Raw genomic sequence first — 17,319 nt, 5'->3', positions numbered from 1 at the left:
AGCAGGAACCTTTCCAAAAAAGCACAGATTACGACATGATGATTAGGCTGCTTTGCATTTAAAACAGATTCATTGAGATGCTTGGGGGGGGGGGGTATTTGCTCAAAACTTGATGTTTATAAAAACCAGAATACACATAAAAAACACAGAATATAAAATCATGGTTATTTGAATCCCACTGTAAATTGGAAGTGTGTCCAAAATTGACATGAGACACTTGGAAAGAGTGTAATTGCTTACTGCTGGGGCTGCTTGCTGAGTTAGGATTGCTCATGCACAGTGCTTTAAGAGAAGGGTGTACACTGAGGACTCAGTCAGGAATCTTGAAGCAACGTGGAAGAAGCACACACACACACGTTGACACACCACACCACACACGTCATGCACACACACATACAGTATAGTACACACACGTTATGCACCACACATACACACAAAGTATCTCTGAGACTGCAGTCGCACAGTGAGAAATTCGAAGACTCCTTTGTGCCCTCTTCCACTCCCTCTCTAGTGGCTTCCATGTACAGAATGAGATTAAAAAAGGAGATTCGGCCTGTCTTCCTACCAACTCGCATGGAAAAATATGCAAAATTGAACAGTGTTCATGAATGATATACCACAAGTATAATTTTGATCTGTCTCATCTAATCTAGACATGCAAGCCTTTTCCCAACCGCAATGGGACTTCCTCCTTCAAGTCTCTGCCAAAATGATATCATCAATAATACCATGAGAGTGAACATTGTTTTTGGCACATTTTCATTAAGGGACAATCTTTCTGACATGTTGTTCGTGGAAGGTGATTTTCTCACTAGATGTGATCCCTCTGGAGGCTGTTCTCTTTATCTCTCTTCCTCTCTGCCCATCTATCTCCCCAACCCCACCGCCCCTCCCCCCACCACCATCTCTCTGTCGCCCCCATCTCTTCAGCCTCGCACGCACCCCCTCATTTCTATTAGTGTTATTGATAACCACACGTCAAGAAGGTCCCACCGCACCCAACTTTTCCCTTTTCTTTTGTCTCTCCTCGATACACTGAATCTTGACAAAGGTCCCCCTGTGGCCTCCTTGCAAGGAGGCAATGGCCATACAGTGAGAGTTATTTGGAAACTAGAAGCATGTTGTATTTTATGGTTGCTTGCTTGCTTGCCTAGTAATGAGCCAAATACAATGAACATTAGCCCTTGAAACAAGATCATGTATGTCTCCCTCGACCCCAAAAATCCCCACTAGTAAATCATGAGGAACAATAAAGTTTGTATAAGGATTGAGAAACAATGGCTATTAGAATATTGATTTGTAAACTTATAATCAAGTGCCTGCCTTTGCACCCAATGTTGTCGGTTGGTTGATATTGATAATGACATTGTTGAAGAGCATATTGGAAGTGTTTAACTGTGGAACTAAGGCAATGACATAATGCTGTATTATGTATCTCCACATTTAATAATATATGATGTATAAAAACTGAAAGAACACTGATTTAAGTTCAGCATTGGGTGTGTCTGTTTTTCCATTAGATACTGTAGCGTGAAAAACTATAGCTGTTTCTCCTGAAGAGAGTTTCTGTTATTACTGCTGTGCCTTAAGGGCAATGGTCTTTAGCCACCTTGCAACAACCCACCGATTAAAGCAGATAAATCCATTGAGTGAAGATACATTATTTAACTCAGTCAATTAAGCACTAGAGGGAAATGAATATCAGTGTACACACTGGCCCTTTCCAGAAGACCAGTGCAAACTATCTCTTAGTCACCCTGGACTTCTGACGACACCTGTGACCTGTGGACTAAAGATTTCCAGAGGAAAAGGGCAAGAATAATATAGCAGAAGCACCCCCTGGATGGATGACATTTGGGGTAGAGTTCCTGATGGACTGTAATGTTCTAATGACAAAGGGATGCAGTGAAGCTCAATGAACAGATTTGCCGCTACATTTGGGCCGGAGGGTCAGGAATTGGCTATTAGAATGTAATTGCACTAAAGATTTACCTTTACCACCTGGCAGTCCTTGACTCCTGAACTGTCTCTCCTCATTGCTTCTGTGTTCACAGATGATTTACTTGTTGTAGTGATTCTGGGAACTTTTGGGATATCCTGTGACAAGAAAGGAGGACAAAGGGTGGTTTAATATTTTGTGGAGAATCCCCCCCCACACACACACACACCATCAATAATGCATTTACCCTGCAAAGATCTATATCCAGAAGCACTGTCTGAATTTATTTTTACAAAACAGAATCTGATGGGATGCTCTATAAGACAACATGGAGATGAAATATGTAAGAATGTGAAATAAAGAATGCTTTATTCAGTCATTTTACAGGGCTTTTTTCAAATTATTGCATCGACTTTGCATTGAAGTTTTAAATTAAAATGTTAAATGATCTTCAACAGTGGTCCATGGTATAATTTATCTTTGAAAGTGTGCTTATATTAGATTATTCCCTTTAATCTTCAAGACAAATTAGTTGAATCATATATCACTCACACAACCCAACAAAAAAAGTTAAAATATTAAAAAATATTATTCTTCAATATACATCACATACAGTAAAAGACGAAAAGCATTTTGGACATTTTAGTAAAATCAGCATGTTATTTCACCAGAGCACTTGCCACCTCTCAAGGCCTGTTAAATATGAAGAAACCCCTCCAATCTGGCTGATCCCTGAAACCCCACTAATGAATCTTTCACTAGCCGGGAATTGTGTGCAGAGGCTGCGGTGTTATCACTAGTGTCGGAGCTTAGGACATGTTACGCACACAAACAGAAGATGAGCTTGGCGCTAACACAAAGACGATTTTCACTTATAACCACCAGCAACTAAAAATATATATATTTTCCCGCAGATCATGAAAATGAATTGCAAGCTTTAGAGATTGATGTTGGGGAGACAATAGAGATTTGCTGCAATGTGTTATAAATAGATATGATATGGTTATGAGTTCTTCAAAAAATAATGTTTTATAGATAGTCCAGAAAAGTCTTGTTGAATCACAATAGGTACAAATATCCCTTTAAAACAAATCATCTCTTGATTGTAAGAAAATACAATGAGGAAATAAATCACTGCCATAACAACTTAATACCTGTGCATCCACAGAGCACACAATACTTAATCATTTATCACAGTGTAGCTCCCTGTACATAAATATAACCATGAGAAGGTAATAATTAATATGTACTGCTGATCACACCACTGTGTCTAACTGCTGCATTTCAAATTAGCTTTAAAGTAAATACAGTGAGTGTAGTCAGGCCTGATAACTCAAAACACCCTTTTCATGTTTTGAGAGAATTACGTTTATGTATTATGTCTTTATGTAGTTAATGCTAAGAGAAAGAATTTAAGGAACATCTGAACAAAATGTGTATACATGTAAATACATTGTAGGTCATGCATGCATTTTAAGCTAGCATACAAAATGTTGTAGTAAGATTTTACTGTGGTCGTTTTGGTTTGAATGGCGAACAATAAGCCATGTTGATAGAGTAGTTTTATGTTCATGTGGTTTTGTGTTCATCCATTTATTAAGTGATAGTGTCTGTTCATTTTGTTTATTTGAATATTTAAATGGGATGAACGTTATCCCCTTGAAATTAGTTCCTGGGTGCTGAGCTTGTTTGGGCATGGCACTTTAAAATGTTTGGAACTCCATGAACCAGTAGAGCCACAACTTCTGCAAAACCTTTACAGATGAAAACCAGTTGATGAAATAGCTTTAAATGAGCAGAAAAAGACTACCACCAAAGTAGAAGTGAATGCATTTTGAATTTGTAGTTTTGCCACGGACACTAATTGAAACCCCATTTCCCTGCCTTGCTTCAAGTAAAAGGAGTATTTCATATTGACAGACAAGAGCAACAGTTATGTATCTGACAGATACCATTTCCAATTCATTAAGAAGACTAGCACAGTGGAAACATGAGAGTACACCAATTCCTGATGGGAGATGTGCATTAGCTATTTGAATGCTAATCAAGCAGGCTGTAAAACATAACATTTCACCATCTCACTTTCTTTAATAATAAGCAGTGTTTTCAATCTAGATTTTTTTTCGGTTGATCAAGCATATGTTTGCTGTTCACTGCTCTTGAAACTAAAAGCTATAGCCAAATCACAGGTTGCTGTGATGAGGTTATCCTCTCATGTGCTTCGCCTACTGTGTTCAGATATTAACTCGATACCATAGACGGCACTATAAGATGGCTTTTATACAACTATTTGATGTTTCTTGATATTGTTCAGGAGACGTATCCGGGTTATGGACGGGACTACTGGGGTGTAATGAAAAATAACTGCAGTGTCCTCTGGGTAGCTTATAACGTCAGGGCTCTCAGCAAGACATCTCAGAGGCTGAATGCATTCTGACTGCAACACAGAGGGAAAAGCCTCTTACATACTGATTCACTCACAAAGAGCAGTGTGAGCTGTGAGACACTGCAGTGCTGTCATCAGCTTGATTAGTCCAATATCACAGTGATAGCCTTTGTAGAGGAGCTGTCGCAAAAACCATGTACTTCATCTAAAAAGGACTGTTTGTTCCTAAAGGCACAGCATGAAATCCATAATGACAGGAATCTTACAGACAAAGAGTGCAATACAAGGAAAGAGCTCCTCTTTCTTTGGATCACCATGATCAAAAGTGTCAATTAGCAGATGTTTAGTGAAGTCATCCTGTCTCTTTCATGGCGTGTCTTTATAGCAGGATTCTGCATGCCACTGCTGATACTGATTGGTGTTCCTCCATTCAGTATGCTATGTGCTCTTCCTTCTTGTTTTTTGTGGTGAATCTATTAATTCTCTGTACATATTCCAGAGAAGCTTTTGTATACCTCTAAAAAGTAATTTACGCACATGCTCTTGGGAGACTGTGAAGGACAATGGAATAATGGTATGTGTAGTAGCACAGCTGGAGCACATTATTCACTCAAAAGTCCACCCCTCAGATGCCTTTGGTCCAAAATGGGAGTAGGGAAGATGATGTTGACCTATGCCACACAATTACATGATCACTTTATCGTTAGCTTCACAGTGGTGCTAGCTGCTGAATAGTATAGTACGTTAATTCAGTCGCAATGCAAAAATGACTGGCAATACATTTTTCCTTGTCCAAAGCTGCAAACGCTCTTCTAAAGAGACAAATCGGTTACACTTTACTTGACAGTGTCGACATAAGAGTGACATGACACTGTCATGAATGTGTCACGTTTATGACATAACGCTTCTGTTATTAAGTGACATTCGGTTTTTGTCATAACAAGTTACGGTTAGGATTAGGGTTGGAGGATAGGATTAGGGTTAGGGTTCATGTGTCATGACAGTGTCATGTGTTCATGACAGTGTCATGTTACTCTTATGTCGATACTGTCAAGTAAAGTGTTACCGACAAATCTTATTGCAAAACCTCAGCAATTACCCTGCGATTTCTTTCAAAAAATATATAAACAATGCACACCCGTAAAACAGTGCATGAACATTGATGCATTGATGCAGTAAAAATGAAAACCAATGGTTCATGAATAGTGAAAAATCTCACATCATACACAATAGGTTAGTTGTATAACATAAAAGAACTCAGAAGTCCTGCTGAACAGCTATAAGCACAAAATAAGATATAATGTTTTATTTTGCCTGCCAACCAAGTTTAGACATTCTGTGGACTGTGTAATGTGTACTGCGCTCAATGCATTGCAACTCTGGCAAGTCTAGCTATGTCCCAGTGGGGCTAGGTAACAGTGTTGTACATGGCCTGTTTAATAGATATTTTACAGAGAGTAAGCATGTGTCAGGTTGGAAGGTACTTTACCTTTGCGTGTGGCTGCTGAAAAGTGACTCTGGAGCTGTTGATCAGTGGAGCGTACCTAAACAGGTGAGTCGGGTTAGCAGGGAATCTGTGTCCGTTTGCCGTCTGGCTGTGCAGAACAGAGGAGAAGCAGAGATGCACTGTGTCCTTCAGGGCTTTGAGCTGAGACTCCTGCAGACAGCACATAGATGTGAAAAGGGATTATAATGGCATATTCCTCTGTTCCCTGCAGTGCTGTAACCTCCTCCCTCCTTTTAGGGATGTGCTTGCTGTCTGGCCAAAATGAAGGTCCCAAGGTAGGACAAGCAGCATGCAAATGAGAGAGGGAAAGGGCAACTTAATTCTCAGAAACACTGTAATTGTCCTTACCTTGTCCAGCGCGGCTTTCTCCAGCTCCTCTTTGGCTACTCGTAACTTGTTTTCCAAGTCCATTAGCTGTTGACCCTGTAGGAAAGACACATTGCTGACACAACTGGACCTCAAGAGATTTCCATACAGTATGGTATGTGCTAACAAGCAAATACAAAGCCAATGGCACAGCATTTCTCCAGCTGGTTAATTCACATAATGGCACATCAGCTTGCAAATATATGAGCATTTGTTTTGCTACAAAAGTATTCACATGCCATATTGTTCTGGAAATAGACTGCATATAAAATAGAAATGTCCTGGATTCTTCCACCATTGTGCATACCTTGATAATTATCACTTAATGGTTTGAGTTGGCTGAAAGCTAGATGGATAAAAGCTACTGGTCCAGAGAGAGGAGAGGCTACATTGCTCCAAAAGAGGTGATAGTTTAACAAGCCATTTAATATTTTAAGCTAAGCCTGCAAAAAAATAATCTTCAAAAAAGAAATCAATAGCAAAGCTGTATAAGCTCCATGATGTATAGCCAATTAATATCAAAATGTTATTAAACTGGCATTCATGTGGACGCCTGAGATTCTGAGAACACATCCTCCATGCACATGTTCAAGTTAGCCAACTGACCTACTCAAGACCCCACACACATTGATTTTTTAACTGTCATGGTAGCCATGTGTAGTATTAACAACTTTTTTTAATGAACACAACACTTTTTTTGTGCTCATTTACTCAACAACATAGTACCAATTCGTTTGTCAGAAGTTGTTGGTTCACTGAATAGATTTTTTGGAAATGTAAACAGTGGTATATTTATGCAGTATGTCTTTCCACAGTTTGTGAAACGGTATTACGTATTACTACACTATCTGGTGGCTTTCTCAAGACTCGCTATGGTATGATATGAAATGCAGATGTCTTTAAAGTTATTAGACTGAAGTGCACCACATGCAGTAGCTGCAAATGAACAGGTTCCCCAGACGCAGAAGAATCCTAACAAGTCATTGGCCACTGGAAAACACAAGTGGCATCACATATCAATGTTTTGAAAAACTTCAGCTGGGAGCTAAAGCAATCTTAGCCCTCCCTATTGTCTGTGACATCACTGAACAATGCTTTTTGAAATGACTCCTCAGTACTTGAAAGGCAGCCGATGCTATAAAGTCTCTGATGGTCTTCTTTAATCATGAGCCCAAAAAGCCAGTGGGTAATCTTTCCACATCAATTTCAAATTGAAAGGCAGACAAACTGTATATGCTGTGTTCCTTAAACCAAATGACTTTAAAGTAAAGCGGACCATGGATGTACTCGCTTGAACAAAACTGCCTCAAATAGGGACATTTTAAATATAATTGAAAATGTAAAAAAAAAAAAAAGGATCAGATTTGTCTTTAAATACTGTCATCATTGAACCTGTGGCAGAAGAATCAAAACCTGACTTTAAGAATGAAACAGATATCACACTGATAGCGACAGTGGCTGTTCTTTACAGAATTCAAGTGGTGATATCAAGTCTTCGCTTCAAAGAGCACCTAGTTCAATCATGTATTCCAGAAAGAAGAAAGTAAGTGTGTGTGTGTGTGTGGAGTGGAGTGGGGTGGTGGGTGTCTGGATCATATTCCATCTGGCTGCCTCCCTTAATGCCAAACCATATGCATGAACCACTGCACTGCCACACCTCACCTCAGCACATTCATAGCGTGTCATCATTAATCTGATGAACTTCATTATTCATTTCGGTAACACTTTACTTGACGGGTGAGTTCATAACACATTCATAGCAGCTGTCATTAACTGCACATAAAGCATTCATGACTGTTTCATGAGACATGACTTAACATTCATAACAAACCTTTCATGAATGTGGAAGACAGAATGATGACAACTTGTCAAAATAAAAGTCCAACAAGTCGCAAAGCAGCATTGCCGTTTTTCTCTTCAGCCTTTGCAGGGCTCTACAGTGCGCCCATTTCACTCGCACATGCGAGTAAAAATGATGCCGTGCGAGTGCAAAAAAATATTTAGGCCAACTGGTGCGAATGACTTCTAACCATGTCAATGTTTGTCTACAAAATACACCGCAACATCGAGAAACATTACTGGTGCAAACCATAGAATCACGTCGCGAATGCAGCATAAAAACTACACCTCCCATCAACGTTAGCAGTTTCGCGTTGTGACTCGCTAGTAGTCGCTTCTATCAAATCCAAGAGCGCGCAGAAAAAGCGGAAAGTTAGACTAGCCAGCCAAGATGCAAAGATTGAAGAAATTAGTTCTTCTATCCACCGAATTCATTGGATATAGGAGGAACAGGATGAGATTCTGAGAATGCAGTGAGAGAAGGAAAGGTAACCTAACATGCCTTTTAGCCCAGTTGACGTATTGGCTGCAATATGCAAAATATAGCTGTAGCGAACGAACCGGCACAAAAGTACCCTCCCGTAATACTCCCATTTTATTCAAAGGTAGAACACTACTGACAACTCCAGGCTTCCACGCATGTATGTTTGTTTACACCGAATACAAGCTGAAGTGCAAAACGAAAGTAGGCCTAACGTTTGCCTACTGCCCCCATCAATGCAGATATTTCAAATAAAAACTAAAAGTATAAAACATATATCCTTGATTAATGTTGGGTTTTGTGGAAGAGAAAATGGACTGTTTTAGTAGTAGTAGTCTATTAGGCAGTATGCAGTCAGATAGGTCACCATGGGCATATTTGGATTAGCTATAGATGGATTCACAAATAAATAAATTAGCCTACATTTGGCAGGATACTTGATATACAGGCTAAATGCAAATATGGCAATGTATTATATTATTTTACATTAACAAAATGTAGGAAAATAGAACAGACTGAAAATAAAGTAGGCACTGATCTTTAAAATCCTGTTTCCTGTAGCCTAAATGTTGTCAGTCATTCTTAATATTCGCAATTGGTGCACTGGCATGTTTAACTGTTAGCTGCAGTATAATGTTAGATTATGTGTAAGTTAAGTACAGAACTGACAAATTTTTGTCTGTGCTCCTACATTTTTTAACTTGGGCGCACAAGTGCTCCTGAAAAAAAATGTTAGTGTAGAGCCCTGCTTTGTAAATATTTCATGAATATCTTATGAAGTCTACATCGAATGCCACTTTACTATACAAGTTGTGAAGTATTCGTAATCACTGAGTTTAACACTGGGAGGTAGCCTAAACTAGCCTATATTCAGCTGACCCTTATTTGTTAACCTGGAACGGTTGGACAATGGACATTCCCAGTAGCAAATGATGAGAAATTATCTGCAAAGGTTACATCATAAAACAAATAATTTTTTATGAAGCAAAAATTATTTGCTTTACCATGTTCTGTCTTTTTGGCACTGGAGTAGCCAATTGACTCAGATGTGACGTGATCAGGTAAGAGGTTTGGAACAAAAACGGCAATGCTGCTTTGCGATTGTTGGACTTTTATTTTGACATGTTGTCGTCGTTCTGTCTTCCACATTCATGAAAGGTTTAGTATGAATGTTGAGTCATGTCTCATGAAACAGTCATGAATGCTTTATGTGCAGTTTATGACAGCTGCTATGAATGTGTTATGAACTCACCCGTCAAGTAAAGTGTTACCTTAATTTCAAGTGCATGGCCTGTACATTTACTGTCTAGAAAGATAGACATAGATCATGCCGATGGTGAGATGCCCATAAAAGTTAATTATAAATGAATAGCAATGTAACACATGGCTGTGTTACATTGGGGTTTGGGAAGTGACAGGCTGCACCAAGGTTAAGCATCACAGATAAACAAAATGCAAATACCCCTTATCGATAAGGATGAATATTGATCCATCTGATATTCTGTGGTAAACACTATTGGGGAAGAAATTGATGGGATTCCAGCTAGTCTGCCCTATCAAAACCATGTGGTCAGAGATATGCAATTTTGACCCCCTGGCTTACATCATGTATGAACACTAATGTCAACTTGTGTGCCAGGTCTCAAGGTTTATAGGTTGATATAAAAAATCCACTGTGTCAGAAATAACCACTGACATTTCCCCATCTGCATGCAAGACTGGAAAGGTCACCTGCATGTGCCAATAAATGCCAATGATCATTACACGTATTCCCTTATGCAAAACCCTTTTACAAAGGTCACTTTTCTCAACTACAGTAAACTCGTTCCTCAAACACATTATTATTTTTTTATTTTGTTGGTTTTGGTGGTTAATGACCAGTTTTGCTAAATTTACTGCATCATATTATTAGCATGCTGTTAACTGCTCCTGCACCCATGTGAAAAGTTTGTAATAACCTGAAAATTATTTCAGTGTGTTTTGTACATACTTGCTTACATTAGACCTTTGGATGGATGATTTGGAAGGTTTTTATTATAAATCTTTTCGCAAAATCTGGCATAAGCAATTAGTATTGAAGATGTTAAATTATTGAATGCCAGCTCACCTTGGCTGGAAAAGAAAATGGAAGACCAACATATGCTTCTGTCAAACCCTTTTCAAGTAAGAGCTCTGCAAAAATCAACTGTGCAGTAGCCCATAACAAGGTCCCGGTATTCAGATTTTTTTAAAGGGAAGAATCCAGTCTCAGGGGAGTGACTCTGCCAATGCCACCCATTTCAGAAATGCCGTAAAAATAAAGCTGTTTTATACTGTATGGGGAAGAAAACAGAACTGAAAATTGGATAGGATGACATGTTGAGGCTCCAAAATGCGTAGGCATTTCCCTCAAGGCAGGAAGTCAATGATCTGAGACTCAATTAAGCTGGAGGCCTGGCTGGAATCACCTTTGAAGGTGGACTGAAGCACCAGTTTACCTCTGTTAAGGGCCAATAATGAGGAATCTTTTTTTGGTTGATGCTTACCTTGAAAATTAAATCCTTTTTGCCGTACCTCAGCTCTTTCAGCTGCGCCTGGATTTTTTTGGACTGCAAAAGGAAGATAAGGAAATGTGCGTTAGCTTATTCAAATAGTGAAATTGGTTTTAGATCACGTAGCAGGATTTTTTGAGCCACAGCAGAGGACTCTTTTGTGGACGCTTGCTGGGCAAAGCTTCCAGTCAAAGGAGAGACCTTCACAAAACGGCAAAATATAAAAATCTTCCCTTCAGTGAACTGCAAGGCCCACACAATGATACAGTCACGCACTGGCGGCCTGCCCACTGAATAAATGCTCAATCCCACTCCCACTGCTATCCTGCCACACACACAAACCAAAACACATCACAACACACACACAAACCTTGTACATCTAATGGTGGGAAAAGACAGCCCCCTCCCCAAACAGATTATGGTGCTGTACATGTAATTACATAAGTGCATTGCAGAAAATAGTGGTTAGCATCCATAGACACATAGAAATGCTTACAATAATAAAGAAGCCATTTGACAAGCTTTTTAGCAATGTGTATAACATTCACTGAGTTATAATTAGATATTCTATAAAGCTTCATTTAAGTGTGTGTGTGTGTGTGTGTGAGAGAGAGAGAGATAACGAGAGAGAAACCCATGTAGTAAAAAGGGAACTTGCCTCTTCTGCATGGATGTCGCAGAGCTTGTTGCCGGACAGAAGTTTGTTCTTTAGGCTTTTGTTCTGTTGAAAAATATGGAAAAACAAAGATGCACTGTAGTAGAGATTGATGTTTGTGCTCTAGAGCAGCTAATCCATTTGTGATCTGAAAAAAAAGTCTGTTGTATAGAAGACTCCTGCTTTGTTGTTGTCCCCAGTGACAAATACATTTCTTCTTGAGTAAGCCTATTATGACTCCTCAAGGTGACCTAGGTGCGGGACTCTCTTTCAGTAATACGAGGGAAATGACAATGAACGTCTGTCTCAAGATGGAGTGACAGCTAAGAGAACACTGCCACAAAAACGGCTCACTTCCTCCATTTTTCATATCCACCCTAGTCTTAATGGTCCTCTTTATAAACACAACATTTAGGGAGAGGGCAGATAGTTGTTCTGTCAGGGTGCCAGTTATTTGTTGCCACGGACAAAGGAAAACACATCAATACTAAAATAATGTGTTTGTGCAGATACAGGAAACATTTGGGGTAGGGGGTGGGAGTTTGCTTTCTTTGAAAGCACTGTTTGGTTTTGTACATTTGCAAGGAGCTTTCTCATATCTGTGTACATGCTGTATGGTTTCCATGGGTCAGAAATCAAATCAACTCTGTGACACTGATGCCCCCAGCCACACCACTCTCTTCCCAGAGATCCACATGAAACCCTATCTCATCTCCTATCTTTCTTCTGACTCTTTTGTTCTCCAGACACATACATACATACACACACACACACACACACACACACACACACGGTTAATGAGGTAGAATAGCTGTGCTATGTGACTCAATGAGGCGGAATTGGCCTGGAATCAAGTCCAGGCACTTGCATCTCCTCTTTCTAAATAAGGGCCATCCTCTGTGCCTGGTAGAGAAATGGCAGCTGTCATTAAAAGTGACATGTGGCCACACCAGAACAGACCCTGAGTGAAAATGAGATCCATCCGAGCAGATATGTCATTGTACTGTGACTTTTATGCACAAAGTGCCAAGTTTCCTGAAACGCTCCACTGTGGCTGATGGGACCACTCTAGGCAATGGCACCATAACAGATAAGGCCTGTGAAAGACTTTGCGGCAGAACAAGATAACAGCCAAAACGTTTCCAGGGCATGCATGTGAGCCTGAAAGTGCAAACGATAGCACTTTTTTATGACAGATTTTATGACACACGAACACTCCCTTTGGTACAATTTAAGAATGAACAGCAAGAGGTTGTGTAACACATGTGGCACGCAGCATACTGGCACAAAAACATATGCCCATTAAATTCAGAGTTACCCAAATTGTTGGCAGTGGAAACACGTATCGATAAAGGGGTTTGATGTATCATCATGAACTTTGTGGTTTAGGGCTTCATGGTGGTTGGTTCCTTGCTGTCCACTGTGCATTACAATCAACTTGCATACTGCTTGTTAAAAAGCACCCTTTAAATGTATAGATCAGTGGTTCTCAACCAGTGTGCTGTGAGGCAAAGTGAGGTGTGCCATGGAATTTTGAGGAACCCAATTCGTTCTTATACAGGCTCATGAAATAGGGTATAGGGCTATTTTTGCAAATGCATCAATGACACAGCTTCTTAATTAAAAAGCTCAGTTAACATCATCTGAGCATATGCCTATCACTGTGGTCCCAGCTCATGAACACTGTATGGAAAAAAATATGGGCATAAGAATGAACACCCTTGTTATAGCTTATAATAATATGTGTGATACTTTATAATCAGTAACCATAAGCTGGTGTGGCTTAGCCCCATAAATGTGGAGAACCTCTGATATAGATAATGATTAAACGTGTGGTAAAGACACTGTACCTCTTGTTGCAGGTCCTTAATTATCTTGGTCTTCTTCTCCATTTCCATCTTGAGGAACTTGATCTGCAAAAAGGGGAATATTCCTCTCAGCTACTGTATCTCATTAAGTGTAGAGCACTGCAAAGATACAGTAGCTTTAGAACATGTGTGTATATGTTTTCCATTGTAATTTGAGTTAAACATAGTAAAATCGGACTATAATTTGAAACAAACTGCAGAATTTGGTTATAAACTACATTGCCATACATGTTACTGTATATCCACCAAATAACCACATTCTTCAATAAAACCTTTTTCAAAGAAAAGTATCCCAAGTACAGTAACTGCCCATAACATGTCCAAACAATAAGCAAACCAAGAATAGCCTCCCAGGTCTACTTACTCTGTCATTAAGCATACACCAATTTCCTTGCTTAGAAGATATTTGTTTTTTGTTTTATAAATTCTCAGGTAATGATAAAGTAATTTAACAAAAAACCCACTGTTCGGCAAAAGAAAATGCAACAGGGCCATTCCTGGATGTGGTGTTATGTCATAAGAGAGAAAATTTCCACAAACAATATGTGCCGTGTTTCTAAAAATGAACATGATCTGCACTGTTTACATTCCCGCGGGGCAAACGCAACACCAATCAAACTATGTTTTCTACCTTCGGCCCTTATATTGAATTCGCCAAGCTCAGTCTCAAATGTCAAACACCCTCGATTCTAATTCCACTCTTCTGCCTCAAGCAATGGCCGCCACCATGGGGGAAAAATGCATCTAATTGCAAGCTAGAGAACAACATCTGTGTGTGTATCCAAAATGCCCAGCGCCGGGGCTAGTTTTACAGTAATTGACTCGCAGGTAATTATAAATTCAGCTATGGGCATCTCCACACAACAGACCTATATTGCTGTGCTGTTTAAGCTAGCAAGCAAACAAACACAAATGTGCAAATATTAAGACGCTGCATTTGTATGTCAGCCAAAATATTTGAATATTGCTCACGAGAGGCCCCTAATTTATGCACTACTCATTTTGTGAGTTCTGAATGCACTGTATGTCTACTGTACTGGACTGGACTGGACCCAGCCAATAAGAGACTGAGGTGAGGAGCTGTGACAGAGATGAAGATATAGCAGGACATCTGATGGTGTAGCAGGGGAGAGAGAGGCATTAAAGGGCCTCTTTGCACTCACAACAGGGCAATATTGAAAATGGTTTCAACATATTTCCTATTTCCATTATAGTGGCCTTTAGAAGACCACAGAGGTGAATTCCACTGTCACCCATCAAAAAATCACTATCAAAGCCCCAGAGCTGCATCACTGATGGGGGTACAAACGTGCTCTTGTCACAGACAATACCACGTTTGAGTGGATATGAATGCCCTTTGTATTATTAAAAACGCTCAACAGAGGGACAGAAATCCCCAACGAGAATAAAGCCTGCAGCCTGAGTGCACTGACATATTGCCATCTTTCTCCGTTTGTGTCACCTTTTAGGCTGGCTGGCAGACACAGTGAAATAGAAGACCACAAAGTAAGTCACTGGACCGATTCCTCCAAAAATAAAAAAAAATCAGGCACAATTCATGTCCATACTTTTCCATACTTGTCCATAGCACTGATTATGTCTTCAGCTGAATGGGCATACTTTTACAATTTTCAGGCCATGAATCTGTCACCAAATGTGTAATTAGCGTCAGATGATGGTGAACTGGGCGCGCAGAACAGCTCAGGCTGGTAAAATGCAAATTTTCCCCAGTGATTCATTCAGATTCAACACACGGCTGCCAGAGAGCTCTTCTCCTGCACAGCCCTTAGCAAAGTAACGGGGGAAGAACGAGAGTAGCTGAGGAAAAGTTCCAGAATGCAGATACCTCTCTACCCCTGCCACTGAGATGCCTCCCACTGTTTTCTATAATTAACATACTCTATACTTAATAGATATAAAAAATATATTTTAATACTTAAAAATACAATACATGCCAGTCTGCCTCTCCACCACATAATCTGTGACATTAATTAGACATCCTGTTTTGATTTCCTGATAATTAGCTTTAGAGGGCACTTGTGCAGGCAGATGCTCATAGGACCGTGATGCCACCACGACAGGAAGGAAGAAGAAACGCTGTTTAACAAGTGAGTTGCATCAGTCATGACTAAACGCACTGTGCAAACAAGCCTACTTAGCTGTTGTTGTGCAAACGTGCTGATGTGGTTCTCATAAAGCAGTCGGTTACATGCAAGCAGATGAACACGTACTGTTGGTTTCATACAGACAGATGGTTAATGAGCTACTTTGGATGCTAGTGAGTGCCACAGCCAGACTACCCAGGTTATGGAGAAGGCGTATGTGCTTCGGCTGCTGGCTAATTGGTGGAGAAAGCGCCCAGGCACTTTGTGATCGTATAGTCAGTGGCCAACTTCTATACAATTTAAGAGGTGTGAAATGAATATGTAAATTATTTGAAAAAAAAAAAAGCGCCGTTGTTAAAATAACATTTGCCTGAGAGTGAACTAATGATGCAGGCTATGCCGGGGTGACTGTTATCGTCTCACTGAAGCGAATGCAGGGGCATGAGGCAAAGGCCTACCATGCATCTGACAACTTTTAGCTGGGGTGTGCCGTGCCGTTTATGCTTGAGCGAGGCCCACTGGAACGTGATGAGAGGGGCTGACAGGGGAGGAAAGCGGCGGTGCCAGTGGACTCGGTTTGGATCCTGTCACACTTGCTCTCACCTAACCAATGATTTCATACGAGGGGTAATGAAAGCAAGGGTTCAGGTAAAGGGGGAAGAGGAAGAAGAGAGACAAGCAATGGGAGGGGGGGGGGGGTTGGGCTGTAGCCGGGGCTTACCGTAGCCTGCTGCTTCTCTGCTTTCTCCGTCGCCTCATCAAGCTGCTTCTGCAGGGCCGTCTGAAGCGACTTCATTTCCTCCCTGTGAGTGTGTTGGTGTGTGTTTGACGTTTGTGTATGTGTGTGTTTTTATGTGTGCATGTGTGTGCAAGAGGCAGAGAGAGAGAATAAAGCAATAAGAGAGAGCTCACCAGAGTGCCTGAGTGTGCATTAGAAAAGAGCATGCATGCCTACAGTACATCCAACAGGAGGAGTAAATTGAATTTTTGAAGTGTGGTCATTTCCATTGTCAGTGCAACTTGAATTAATTAAATTTTTTCAGTGTTAGTCCAATTCCATATGGACAATTTAAACCATACATACTGTACAGTATGATGAATAGCATTTTGTTGGAGGTTGTTCAGTATACCGTCTTCAAATATGAGAGCTATGTTCAACAGTAGCAATTTATTGTTATTGGCAGGAAGATTGGCGTGGAGGCAGAGTAGAGGGTTAGGTTGTCCAAACAATTTCAGTTTTACACAAGTCCACTTACTGAAAGATCTAGTATGACTAGTCTAAACACTTTATATGAAAACATCTCATATCTGTGATCTTACACCCAAACAATATGTAACTAGGGTATTATATTTTCTTGATAACTTGCATGTGTATACAGTACATAGGGGCACATTTACTAAAAGGTGCAGTAATCCCAGGTTAATGAGTTGCTCAATATCTGTGATATTGGCTTATTTAGCAGTGAATTAACAGTTTAAGTCATTTAAAGGTGCGGTATGTAGGATTTAAGGGATCCTTTAGCATGAATGGGTTATAATGATTTTTATCAGTATAATCAGCTTTGACTATGAATCAGTAGGATTATCTTATGATGAGCTCTTTATATATACATAGGGTGTTGGTCCTTATCCACAAACCAGT

General features: G+C 40.0%; 1 protein-coding gene across 1 annotated transcript in view; it reads right to left on the bottom strand.

Annotated features, from left to right (window-relative positions):
* The window catches only part of luzp2 (leucine zipper protein 2), an 88,959-nt gene that overhangs the window by 2,278 nt on the left and 69,362 nt on the right, over positions 1-17,319 (bottom strand). Inside the window, exons 4-10 of the mRNA XM_076288141.1 lie at positions 16,399-16,480; positions 13,555-13,617; positions 11,708-11,770; positions 11,044-11,106; positions 6,181-6,255; positions 5,815-5,982; positions 1,993-2,097 (exon numbers count right to left, since the gene is read on the bottom strand). Of these exons, the coding sequence (XP_076144256.1) occupies positions 1,993-2,097; positions 5,815-5,982; positions 6,181-6,255; positions 11,044-11,106; positions 11,708-11,770; positions 13,555-13,617; positions 16,399-16,480 (619 nt within the window). The remainder of the gene's footprint in view (positions 1-1,992; positions 2,098-5,814; positions 5,983-6,180; positions 6,256-11,043; positions 11,107-11,707; positions 11,771-13,554; positions 13,618-16,398; positions 16,481-17,319) is intronic.

This window comes from Alosa pseudoharengus, unplaced genomic scaffold (genome assembly GCF_046254945.1).
Source record: "Alosa pseudoharengus isolate Yale_2024_CS ecotype anadromous, Long Island Sound unplaced genomic scaffold, YU_APseudo_1.1 YU_APseudo_1.1_scf_16, whole genome shotgun sequence".
In the NCBI taxonomy this organism is placed as follows: Eukaryota; Metazoa; Chordata; class Actinopteri; order Clupeiformes; family Clupeidae; genus Alosa; species Alosa pseudoharengus.
The sequence above is the reverse complement of the archived record's forward strand: the minus strand, read 5'-3'. Positions and strand labels throughout refer to the sequence as shown.